General features: G+C 53.9%; 1 protein-coding gene across 3 annotated transcripts in view; it reads right to left on the reverse strand.

Moving 5' to 3' along the window:
- Positions 1-12976, reverse strand: part of SFXN5 (sideroflexin 5) — a 79132-nt gene that overhangs the window by 20471 nt on the left and 45685 nt on the right. For all 3 annotated transcript variants that reach the window (XM_048508675.1, XM_048508674.1, XM_048508676.1), the window contains 3 exons: positions 12002-12117; positions 7460-7545; positions 413-530 (listed from right to left, as the gene is read on the reverse strand). In XM_048508675.1, coding sequence (XP_048364632.1) covers positions 413-530; positions 7460-7545; positions 12002-12117 — 320 coding nt within the window. The remainder of the gene's footprint in view (positions 1-412; positions 531-7459; positions 7546-12001; positions 12118-12976) is intronic.

The following is a 12976-nucleotide window of genomic DNA, read 5'->3' on the forward strand; positions in this document are numbered from 1 at the left end:
AAACACCCTGTGAGGTAGGTGGGGCTGAGAGAGCTCCGAGAAGCTGTGACTAGCCCAAGGTCACCCAGCTGGCGTGTGTGGGAGTGCACAGGCTAATCTGAATTCCCCAGAGAAGCCTCCACAGCTCAGGTGGCAGAGCGGGGAATCAAACCCGGTTCCTCCAGATTAGAGACACGAGCTCTTAACCTCCGACGCCACTGCTGGAGCAGGAGAAGGGAGAAAGGAGACGGGGTGGCCAGCCCCCTGCTACGCACACCAGCCTCCCCCAAGTCTCAGGCCTGCAGCATGCAAGAGGGCGCCACCCAGACCCCATCACCCACCATGCCAACCAGATGAAGTGACCATGCAGGTCACCCTGCCAGATCCAGAATATCATGGGAAAGGGCTGGGAAGGGGATGGGTCAGCACTGACCTCAGACATCTGCGGGAAGAGGCTGATGGCCAGCGGGAGGGCCAGGCCGAAGGCAGCCAGGCACACAAGGCTCTGGACGGGCAGGACCATCCTTGGGCGGGATCGCAGGAAGGCTGTTCTGCAAGGACAAGGGCAGATGGGTTAAGCCAAGAAGAGGGCGGAGGAACCCCTCCCTCCCTGCCTCCTCTCCAAACCACCAAATGTGGGGACCCCCTCCCATCAAATGGGGCCATCCCAGCTGCCAAACCTTTGGAGCCACGCTCGGCCATCTTTCCAGCATGTGGAAAGGAGGGGGCCAGAGGCGGGAGGGCGGTGTCCCATATCGTTCCCTACTCAGGGCAGAAAGAGGTGCAGTGTGCTTAACTCAAGCAGAGCCCTTCTTCTAGAGGACTCAGGCCTGATGCAGATATAGGCATGCACTAAAGGAGCCCCGGGCGTCCCTATATCAGATCCCTTAACCCCTAATGGTAACATCTGAGGTTTCTTCTGGGTGTAGCACAGAACCTAAAACTATCAGAGAATCTCTTGTTCCACTGTAACCATTTTTTATCAAACATAACTGTCTTTCACGGCCGGAATCACTGGGGTGCTGTGTGGTTTCCAGGCTGTATGGCCGTGTTCTAGCAGCATTCTCTCCTGACGTTTCGCCTGCATCTGTGGCTGGCATCTTCAGAGGATCTGTGGCTGGCGTCTACAGAGGATCAGATGATCCTCTGAAGATGCCAGCCACAGATGCAGGTGAAAAGTCAGGAGAGAATGCTGCTAGAACACAGCCATACAGCCCGGAAACCCCACAGCACCCAAAACATAACTGTTGTGTTCTTAAAGATTATAAACCATCCATCCGTCATTTTTACAGAGATAGTTAAAGGAGAGGAATTCCATGAGTTCATAAAGTTTTCTTACCCCCAAATTAGCAGGTCACATGTAATGAGCTACTTCTCAGAAAAAGGCCTTGATCATTTGCGTTTCCCCTACTTATAGGATTTCAAGATCATCTCCTGATAGTTGCCCACAGTAATAAGGGTCACATTCTGGGCTAATTCGTTATCTCATAACTTCAAACACCAAGTAAAGTGGCCTATACTGGAAATGTCTTAAAATACATGACAACTGTCCACTCACTGCCCATGTGCTTGTGTGAACAGGGGCTGAGCTGGCCCTGGGGCTACCTGACATGGGAGGAGGCAAGGCACCCACAGGTGCCCACATCACCTGGGCTGAACCAAGCCAAGCAGCCCCTGTGGCACTGCCAGAGCTGGGGAGCTCCTCTTGGCACCCTGCGGCCACCTCCCTCTGTTCCAGGGGCTCCACTGCCCCTGTCTGCTTCCTGGCCTCTCCCTCTATTTTTGGCGAAGGAGGAGGAGGGGGAAATAGTTTGGATTTATCTCCCCCCTTTCTCTCCTGAAAGAAGACTCAAAGGGGCTTGCAATCTCCTTGCCCTTCCCCCCTCACAACAAACACCCTGTGAGGTGGGTGGGGCTGAGAGAGCTCCAAGAAGCTGTGTCTAGCCCAAGGTCACCCAGCTGGCGTGTGTGGGAGTGCACAGGCTAATCTGAATTCCCCAGATAAGCCTCCACAGCTCAGGCAGCAGAGCTGGGAATCAAACCCGGTTCCTCCAGATCAGAGTGCACCTGCTTTTAACCAGCACGCCACACTGGCAGATAAACCACCCTGACCTTCAGCAGCACTTCTGCTCCCCCACCTCCTTTCCGTTAGTTTACAGGGTTGGCAAAGCCAGGCTGGGAAATCCCTGTAGACTTGGGGGTGGGGGCTGGGATTTAGGGCGAGGGGGGGGGGCTCAGGAGGGGGTCAGGCTGTGGAGTTCCCCCTCCAAAGCAGCAATTTCTGCAGGGGAAATAATCTCTGTTGTCTGAAGATCAGCTGTAATTCCAGGACCTCTTCAGGCCCCACCTGGAGGTTGGCGACCTTCCTAGCTTAGCTGAGGTGGCGTCCCCTCCAGCAGCTCTGGCCCCCAGCCTCAGCCCCGTGCAGGAAGGGTGCAGGTGCGGGGGGGGGGGGGGCAGCTGGCCAGCCGTCCGGGGCTTCTTGGGTGCCTCCTGCTGGAGAGCTCTTCCCAGCCGCCTTCTGCTCCCCTTTGAATGACACCCCCCCCCACTCCACTCAGTCACCACAAGGGAACAAAACCAATTTAGAGCGCTGGCTGGTGCCGCTCCCAGGTGTGACTTCCTTCCACCAGGGGGGTTTCAGACTCAGGCCAGTTCACATCACAATGGCTGCAGCCTCCTAATTAGGAGGAGTTATGGCCCGATTTAAAGAAAGAGCCTTAATTAACACATGAAGTGCAATGTCTTAATTGGGACGCAGATCCGACCATTTGCAAAGTTCAGCCTAAATGACTCACAATTAGCGGAGGAGAGGGACGATCACCCCCCCCCCCCAGATCTTTGCTCTCAAAACGCAGCAGGCCAGATGCAAAGCGTTCTCCGCAGACCGGCCTCCTGCCACTTGTTGCCTGCGGGACGACGCGGAGCCTGAAGTGTGTTCCCCGCATTCTTCTCAGCCAGCGGCAGGCTCTCAGCGCCGGCCAGGGCTTGGGAACCCACCCTTCTGCAGCTGGGGAATCACAATCCTACCAGGGGCCGCCCTGCTCACTCTTGCCAGCCGAGCCTTGGTAGCAGCGCTGCCAGAGAACGAACCCCTGGGCCAGCACTGGGGGAGCCTCAGAGCCAGAGGTGGGCCCAGTTCATCCGTGGCACAAGCCGGCAATTGGGGGCCACGTTGAAGGAAGGCCGTCCACGCTCTTTGCCAGAAGCAGCATCCCCACGAGCCCTGCTGGCCCCCATCCTGGGCTTTCGGCTTCCACACCCTTTTCGTCAGCCAGACAGGTGGGCTTTGGTGAAATCTGCCTGTCGCTGGGCCCCCCCCCCCCCCCCCCACCGCTTATGCAAAACTCTGCCACGAAACCTTCGCCTCTGACGAGAGTGCTTTGGCTCTCCAACGCTTCTACCCCAGAAATCTGGTTAGTCTTTAAGGCAGAACTCGACTCTGGCAGAAAAGCTCCTACACCCCATTTAAAAAGGGGCTCTCCTCCCCAGGAGTGGGGGGGGGGGTCACAGGTCCAGGGCTGTCCTTCCCCCTTCCTGAGGGTCTCATCCTGAAAGAAGTCATCCAGCACCGTTGTTCTTTCTGGGGTGGGTTGGTCCGTTGCCTACAAGGGAAGTCCCGGGGGGTGGGGGGGAGGCAGCCAGACGCCAGTTCAGCAGGGCCAAGAAGCCCTTTATGGGCAGGGCTGGGAGGGCGGCTCTGCTCAGCCACACCTGGCAGCGCCCACTCACTGCCTGGACCTCCTGGGCCTCTTGCAGGGCATCATCCAGACTATGCCTGGGCATGTCCGGCAAAGCCTGTGTAGAGGTTCTCCTGGACACATGGGGTGAGCACGGCTTCGTGGGTGACGGAGCTGCGCAAGATTTCCGAGGGAAGCGAGAAGCAAACCTAAAACTATCAGAGAATCTCTTGTTCCACTGTAACCATTTTTATGCCAGCCATAAAAATGCGTCAGCCACCCGGAAAGAGGAAGGGCGTTCATGCTGAGAAGAAGCTCCAGGCCTTGCGCATCACTTTGTGCATCCCTGGGACGGAGTGGTTTGCAGACAGATGGGAACATACTTCTCAGCAGAAGAAAGAGGGGCAAGGCTGCAGAGGCCAAGGGGAACCCAGAGAGCATGTGTTGGCCTCCCCCCCCCCCGCTCCCTCCCTTGGGTCCAGCCTTCCTTCACCCACCTCTGGCACCTCTGCTGGGCATTTGCCCCTCTGCCAAGCACTGCCAGGCTGCCCTCTGCCCACATCTCCCCATCCCTGCAAAGTGTTCGTCCCCAGCTTGGGGGGCGGGGGTGGGCAAGATTCCCCCCCCCATCGCGGGTGATTCTGGGTGTGGGCTGGCAAGGTACAGAGAGACCATGTGCTGCAGGGCGGGCATCTGTTCCCCAGACACGGCGCGTCACAGATCTTGTAAATACACCTTCATTCAACTTTCAGCACATTGTTGATGAGTGGTTCAAATTTTGCATAATGTGGCAGCTGCCGCCGGCATTTTGGGGGGTTCTGCAATGTCTTCCATATGGAAGCTGCTCTCAGAACTCCAAAGGAGTTATCGGGTTTCGTGCTCCGGAACGGCATTTGCCTCTGAGAAGGTGTGAGATGCTAAACTAAATATGACAGGAGTTAACCAAAGGCTCCCAAACTGACGGATTTAAGGCGGGGCAGGGGAAAGTGTCAGGCTTAGATTACACAGACTCGCCCCCAGGGCCTCCCCTCAAGTTCCTGGGAAGCACCGGGGGCGGCGGGAAGACACCAAACCCCAGGCAGACTCCTTGCAAGTGGAACCCAACTCCTCCTGGGCCCTCCGGAGGCTCCCTGCTCGGCTCCAGTGGAGACTCCCCCATCAACGGCACAGTGATCGAAACGAGGAGATGGGGCAGATGGCACCGAAGAGAGACCAGAAGGGAAAGGGGCTCCCCAAAGCTCAGCTCAGGGCATAAACTTAGAAATCTATATTAATCTGCAGGTCTTGGGCTCATTACAATAGTAAAAAATACATTTCTGACCTGCCTTTCTTTCACCGTGAAAGTCCAGCAGGTGCACTGGAGACTGGGTTGCCAAATCTGGGCAGGGAAATTCCTGGAGATACAGGGATGGGGGGGGGGGTCTAATGTCAGCTGCCACTTCATAAGTCTCTATCAACTATCAATCAGCTGTAATTTCAGATGATCTTCGGGCCCCACCTGGAGGCTGGTAGCCCTGACTAGGGAGGGGGGAGGGGGTTCCGGGTCATCTCTTGGCTGCCTGAGGCCTGCTTAAAGCACCCAGCCCTGTGACCAAATCGGCACAAATACAAGCGTATTTTAGGTCATTAAAACGGTGACACTCAGATGTGAGCGGCCTAAACCCACCACAAAAAATGTTGCAGCTTGGAAAATGACAGTAAACGGCTAAGTAATTTTGCTATGCCGTTATTAAAACTACTGCTTTAGTCATCATAGCCAGAAGTTTGGCTTACTTTGAAATTTAAGATTACGATTCATGCTGCTTCCATGCAGAGGCGTACCACGCGAAAATGGCGCCCGGGGCATGACCGGCTCCCTGCACCCCCTGACCCCCCCCCCCCCCCGTGGCAGCTCCCCTTCGTGCTCAGCAGCGGGTGGCCCAGGTGGGCATCGTGGCCACAGTGCCCACTTGAGCCATCTGCCTGATGAGAGTGGAGGGAGCTGCCGAAATGCCCCCCCAAGCAATCAAATGGTGTGTGCTAGGGGACATGCAACAATACCCTATGTCCCCATGGGCAGTACACCACTGCCCCCATGTAAACCCAACCAGAGAAGAGGGCAAAATGTGTCTGGGGTCACCTGCAGCCCATGGAGGCCGCTCTGCCTGCCCAGCACCTGCACTTCACGGGGGGCCGTAATCCATAAATGGGGCTTGGAGTTGCCCCTGTTGAGGTACTGACTAGGCTAAGGTGTCAGCCAAGGACCCCTCCAGCTGCCTCCTTTCCTGCCTTGAACCAAGAAGCAAGGCAGGATATAAGTGCGTTCATAAATCAATCAATATTTTATTTGTGGAGGGGGCTCAAGGACGGGAGTCATACAATAAGCATTGCAAGACAGCTGGGAAATTTTACACATCCTGAGAAGGCGGCTCAAAATAGAGGTGGCTCCCTCGGGCTGGAGGCTTCCCCGGAACGGTCAAGCGGCAGCGGCAGCGGCACTCAAGGAGGAAAAGGGCCCCCGGAGCCCAACAGTGAGAGGCTGCCAGCAGAGAATCAGACCGTCCCTTCAAGTTAAAATGCCACGTAGAGTGATGGAGTCTCCTTCTTGGGAGGTTTTTAAACAAAGGCTGGATGGCCAAATGTCAGGAGTGCTTTGATTTTGTGTTCCCGCATTGCAGGGGGTTGGACTTGATGGCCCTTCCTTGGGGTCTCTTCCAACTCTAGCATTCTGTGATTCTATGATTCACTCCTGTCCTGCTAGGAGCCTGTGCAGCGAGCTATTTATTTATTTAATACATGTCAATGAATACATGTTAATGAATTTCGCAGGGCCTGCAAGACGGAGCTGTTCCACCGGGCCTTTGGGGAGGCCGGCCGCTGATGCCCCCCCCCCTGTCTAAAATCTGTGGACCCTGCCATTCCCCCTCCCTCTTCTTTCCTCCCCCCCTCTTTTCTTAGGGGACCTACGAGTAGGACGCCATCGGTAATTTTGATAGATGCTGCATTTTAATGGGGGTCGATTTTAACATATAGAGCCATATTTAATAACTATTTTTTAAAAATTGATTTTATTTGTGCTCTATCTATTTGTTTGTTCGCCGCCCTGAGCCCTTCGGGGGAGGGCGGTTTATAAATATTAATATTAATATTAATATAATATTAATATTATTATTATTATTATTATTATTATTATTATTAATAATAATAATAATAATAATAATAATAATAATAATAATAATAATAATAATAATAATAATAATACCACCCTTCAAATACATCCTGGGGCGAGTTACACAATCTGAAAACGCATCCCAAACTACAATAAAAATATCATCATTGCTGATAAAATCTCCTAAAAGCAATCTCCTAAAAAACATATCAAAAAACAATACTCCCCCCCAAACCACCTCCTCCCTAACCCCCCGGCCCCAGATGCAGGTGGGGGGGGGCACGTTCTGAAACAGTCAGGGGTCTGGGGGCAGACGGCCTGGGTGAAAATGATGGTCTTAGCCAGGTGCCAAACGGTGTATTATGTCGACGCCTGATGGACCTCTAATGGGAGGGCATTCCATAAAGTGGGGGCTACTGTAGAGAAAGCTGTCTGCTCAGCCCCCAACCCCACCCCCGAGGGGAAAGGGACTGCCAGCAGGCCACTCCCCCCACCCCGTGACCTCAACACTCAGGCCAGCCTATAGGGCAGAAGGCGCTCCCTATAACTTGACTATATTCTGCTGCTGTTAAAGATTAGCCTACTGCTGTTCTCACTGAGAGCTGCTCCCTCCCTCTTCCCCCCCCTCCAAGACCAGGTGTGCAGCACTTACTTTTCCAGCATAGAGACAATGATTGGAGGTAGAACCAGGATAGGCATCGGCAGGACCACTCTGGTGAGGGCTGTCTCTAACAGTGCCTGAGAAAAAGAAGGCCGTTTGTCACACCAAAGGCTTCGTTGACCTGCCATGCGCACGGGACTCCGCAAAAATTTTTCCAGGAACACTGGAAGGCGAGGGGGGGGGGGGGCAAGATTTGGGCCTTCCTGAACTGCACCAGGCATGGCAGGGAGAGGAAGGCTCAGGCTGGCACTCTTCTGGTGTTTGTAGGAAATATAATAGTCTGTCTGGGGCATCAGACCTGCCCAGGATTTCCAGTCCATAAGAATTCCAGAGGGGCATCCATCTTGAAGAAGAAGAGTTGGATTTATATCCCCCCTTTCTCTCCTGTAGGAGACTCAAAGGGGCTTACAATCTCCTTGCCCTTCCCCCCTCACAACAAACACCCTGTGAGGCATGTGGGGCTGAGGGAGCTCAGAAGAGCTGTGACTAGCCCAAGGTCACCCAGCTGGCGTGTGTGGGAGTGCACAGGATAATCTGAATTCCCCAGATAAGCCTCCACAGCTCAGGCGGCAGAGTGGGGAATCAAACCTGGTTCCTCCAGATTAGAGTACACCTGCTCTTAACCACTACGCCACTGCTGCTCCTCTTGATCTACTGCAGCAAAATTAAGCCGAAGACCCACAACCTTAATTTCAGCCCGAGTTTTCCAGAGCTCTCTTCTTCAGTGCTAAATGAAAAGAAAACATTTTGTACTACCTGACCTGGTCTACCATCCATTGAAATGAATGGTCTTTTCAATTTTCAAGGGGCTATTTGGGGCGTATCGTGACCCAGGAGAGGCTGAAGCAGCCGGTGTTGCTGGCTAAAGGCACAGCTGGCCAGAGCTCCAGGATGCCAAGGAGGGAGAGACAAAGGAGTCCTGCCACCCTTCCACATTAGAGGCTTCAGGGTATTGCAGCTGCAGCCCTGACTTGCCTCCACGCCTGCAGGTGTCCCTCAGGGGGGGGGGGGGGGGAATGGTCCTGGACTCAGGAAGGACCTGCCCCACCAGCCGATGCAGACGGATCCCGGCAGCTGCGGACAGAGCTGGCCTCTATGCACAAACAGTGCGGACACCTCCCGCCCCTGCTTCCAAAGCACAGCCCAAGTGCAGGAGAGGCGTGAGGGGAGGCAGGGATGTGGAGGGATCCCCAGCAGGCTCCCCACGCAACTCTGCACAGGCCTCTCTTTGCTGGCCAAACAAGCAGGCGTGGCAGACGAGGCCTGCTGGGCAGAAGCCTTCAGGGGGAGACCCTCTGCCTGGATGGGGTGCTCTGCTGGAAGTACAGCCTTGGGTGGCGTTTCCCACCCCCCACCCCACCCCCACCCCTTGCCTCTGTCCTCATCAGAACAGGATCTCACTGGAGTTCCGCATCCTGCTCCCCGCTCAGCCCACAAGCACAGGCACAAGGGCCTCGGCCTCCCTTCTCTGCTGCTCTTCTAGCAACAGGTATGCTGCCTCTGAACATGGGGACTGCACTCACCTACCGTGGCCAATACTCACGGGTTGACCTATTTCCCTTGCATCCATCTGAACTACTCCAGAATCCATTTGTGGCAGCAGCATCATAACCAGTGGTGGGATCCAAAATTTTTAGTAACAGGTTCCCATGGTGGTGGGATTCAAACTGTGGTGTAGCGCCAATGGGGCGTGGCGGGGCATGACAGGGGCGTGGCTGGGCATTCTGGGGGCAGGGCATCCCTGGGCGGGGTTGTGGCAAGGACGCAGCCGCTGCGCCGGTCTTTGGGCGGGAAATGAATGCACGCAGGCGCAGGCTGCCATGCATGCCGGTGCACCTCCTGCTAGACTGCTTCAAGTTCTGCGCACTACTGCTGAGAGGATGGGCGTAACTAAGGCCAAAATCACGTGGCAAAATCACCAATTAGTAGCCCCCTCTCGGCACACACAAATAATTAGTAACCTACTCTCGGGAACCTGTGAGAACCTGCTGGATCCCACCTCTGGTCATAACCCTCCTTCCCCCAGCAGTGAGGGCCACGTATCAAGTACGCACGGCAGAAGAAAGGGCTTCTGAGGCCATCCATTTCCCTGGGTGGCTCCAAGCTCCACTCTTTTGCACGAGGGAACCCCAGTATGATTTGATCACTGACACCACCCCGTCCCCGTCCCCTTTTCTCTCAACACAAAAAATTCAAATTCCTCCCATCCCTCAATTGCCTGGAGCCCCTTTTCTGCCCCTTTTCCAAATCTATGGCATCCTTTTATGAGAGGGGCTGCTGACCATTCAAAATGCAACCACAGCATCAGGCTACTCTGATGTTTAGTCTCCTTCCTAATGCCCGTCACACCCACCCTGCAGCCACTCCACTGGTTCCTGGTCAGTGGCCACCAGGGCTTTCAACTTACATGCTGTTATGCCAGAACCACTATGGTCATCGAGCACCTCCAGCCACCCCAGAAGATAGAGAAGGGGGCAGCTAAAGGTCCACTCACTTTTTGACCCAGAGAACAGATGCCCAAACGCCAGGGGAAGAAACAATTTAACCAGAGTCAGAGGAAACAACTGCCAAAATGCATTAAAATGCAAAAAGAGTTTTCTGGGTACACTTTTGCAATGAAGTTCATTCTAAAAAGCAAACAACTCTGACTGGCCAAGATTATTTCAGATTCCACCATGTAAAGATGATCAGACAAAAATGTCTAGCACTTTAAAGGGTGCCAACCTGTCTCCTTCCTCAGTTATGTGCAAAGGCAAAAAGTCATCTCCTAAATCCCAACCTACCTGTAAACAACTATTCAGTTGTGATTGTTTTAGTTCATCCCAATATCTAGACAAATCAGTCAACAACGCACTTTCTGCCACAAATGCTACAAAAGGAAGTACGGTAAGTTTCTTGAATCCTGACACTAGCAAATAAGATCATTTAATTTGAATCCACTCCCCCCCCCCCAAAGAACTAGGTACGTAAGAGTTAGGATTGTAGCCACAAAATCAATCAAGATTTTCCATCTCAGCCCCCCTCTGCCACTAAGAAGACAACTTGATCTAACTTCTCATTTCCAAAATCTCTTTCTCTCACTGCATTCTTTGTCCCCGTCCAGTTCAACTGGTCCCAGTTCCTGCCATGCAGCTGCCCAGCACCCCCCTGCAGACTCCACCCCCTCCCCCAGTCCTCTGCTCAAGTCCAGCTCTTTAGCAAAACTCTCCCTGTCAGACCCTGCAGCCCCCTCCTTGTATTCTCTTGCCTTCTCTTTCCCCCTTCTCTGCCCTTCCATCTCTCGTGTTTTACAGAAACACACTGCATCTATGCGGCTCTCTCGTGAAATAGCCGTGAATGAGACATAACTGGGCATCTTCATAGAAGATTTTAGTAATTGTTTGATACGGACTTGCCAAAACAGATATTTATAGCATTATATTATGACTTACCCATTTTCTGATTGCCAACTGCCTTTTAAATTTCCTTCCGTCTTTCCATGTGTATTTAATAAAAGCCAACTCTTCAAAAACAATGATCGTCTTATCTTATGGGGAAATGCTGCAGTAATCTGCGACCTGCGTACACCAAGGCTCGGGCCTTCAGGAGACTAAGGCTGAAGAATACACGGGTGACTGGCCACAAACACATGCTCCCCTCGGGCAACAATACCTGCAGGGCCACCTCTCCTGCTAAGCCCCACCAGGACAGCGTGGTGCCCCCAAGCAAAGCTTTCTGAATGTGCTGCCCTGCAAACAGGTGGCAGATGCTCCCCCTCACACATTCTCTGTGGTGGCTCCCACCACGTAGAACAGACTGCCTAAGGGGGTCCAGAAAGCCCCCTGCACTACTACCATGCGGTGGAACGTGCAGGACAGAAATCTTCAGGAGGGGATTTTTGTAAAGAGGTGAGAACTGTAGCAAAACGAAGGAAAGCAGGAAGTCACTTTAATAAGGGACGGTAGTTTTGCAATATTCCTTGTATGTGCCACCTTTTTATTGAACTGACTTTGTTGCCCACCTCCTGTGTTCTGATATTTCATGGCTTCAGCAGTTTTCAAAATGTTTGTTTGCACTGCTGTTGAATTCTGTGATATTCACCAAACTCACTCACAGACACTAAAAGCCCTGATCTCAACTTGACTAGCCAGATTTCCTCCCTCTTCACAAAAGCAAAGGCCCTGCCATCAAGGGAACGGGGCGGCTCCATCAGGTCCCAGGAAACCTGGTCCACAGCCCTCCCTCAGCCTCTCCAGGTCAGCAGCCCTGATCCCAAGGGTTCTGCCCCCAGAGCTGGGCACAGAGAACCCAGCAGTTCTGACCTGCAAGGGCAGCCTGCTGAGCCGAGATGTAATTTTTGGAAAGAGAAGCGCTCCTAAGCAGCCAATGACGTAAGACTGAGAGCCCCCATTTGCCAGCCAGGGCCACCCTGTGGGCAAGTCGCACAGGCATGAGGCACCATTTCCCTTTGGGGCCAGGGGCGCCACCTGGACAATCCACATGCCAAAGGCATCACAGGACCTGAGGAGACAAACGAAACCTGCAGCCACATACATGTTTGGCAGCAATTCTGGAAGACCCGACAACTTCCCCGTTGCTGTCCAGGACGTGGATTCCTTCCTCCAGCTCTGAATGTCTCATCAGGATGACGTTGCAGATATTGGCACCGGCTGCAGAGGAAGGAGAAAACGCAGCCTGTCAGAAGGGAATCCAACAGGCCAGCCCGGGGACACTTTGGCTGTAGCACTGGCATTGTTTGGGCCCACAACCCCTGACACTTTTGCTTCAGCGAAGTAGCATTAAATCGGGAGCGGGCCGGGGGGGTGTTCATGCCTCCTCCCAGCCTAAGGCAGAGGCGTAAGGCCTATAGCTGTGGTGGTGAACCTTTGGCACTCCAGATGTTATGGACTACAATTCCCATCAGCCCCTGCCAGCATGGTCAATTGGCCATGCTGGCAGGGGCTGATGGGAATTGTAGTCCATAACATCTGGAGTGCCAAAGGTTCGCTGCCACCACTGGCCTATAGGGACATGGGGTCACCAAGTCTATGGGGACCCCAGCCGCACACAACCCCGGCCTCCGTGCTTTCAAAAGTACGGAGGTCGGGGGCGGGGCCTTGGGGGCCATGCCTCCGTGGCCTCCAGCCTCCGTGCTTTCGAAAGCCGGCCTGCATGGAGGCGGGGGGCAGGGCTCAGAGGCCCGCCCCCAAATGTGAGGGGGGGGCATGAGGAGGAGTTGTCTCCAGGCACCATCCCCCCCACCGTCCTTTGGCCACGGAGGTTTCCTTCATCCATCAGGGCTGATAGGCCTGTCCTCCTCCATGAACATGTCCAACTCCCTTTCAGACAACCTAAACTCGCGTCCACCATGGTGTCTTGTAGCAAGGAATTTCTCAAGTTCACGCTCGGCATGAAGAACGTTCCATGGACCCATCCAGGGAATATGCCTCGTGAACACCAGGATGCCACGCTTAAAAATCCACGTGGGCTTTTGCAGGCCAGATTCACCACCTCATTCCTGCTTCTCTG

Source organism: Sphaerodactylus townsendi, linkage group LG10 (assembly GCF_021028975.2).
Source record: "Sphaerodactylus townsendi isolate TG3544 linkage group LG10, MPM_Stown_v2.3, whole genome shotgun sequence".
In the NCBI taxonomy this organism is placed as follows: domain Eukaryota; kingdom Metazoa; phylum Chordata; class Lepidosauria; order Squamata; family Sphaerodactylidae; genus Sphaerodactylus; species Sphaerodactylus townsendi.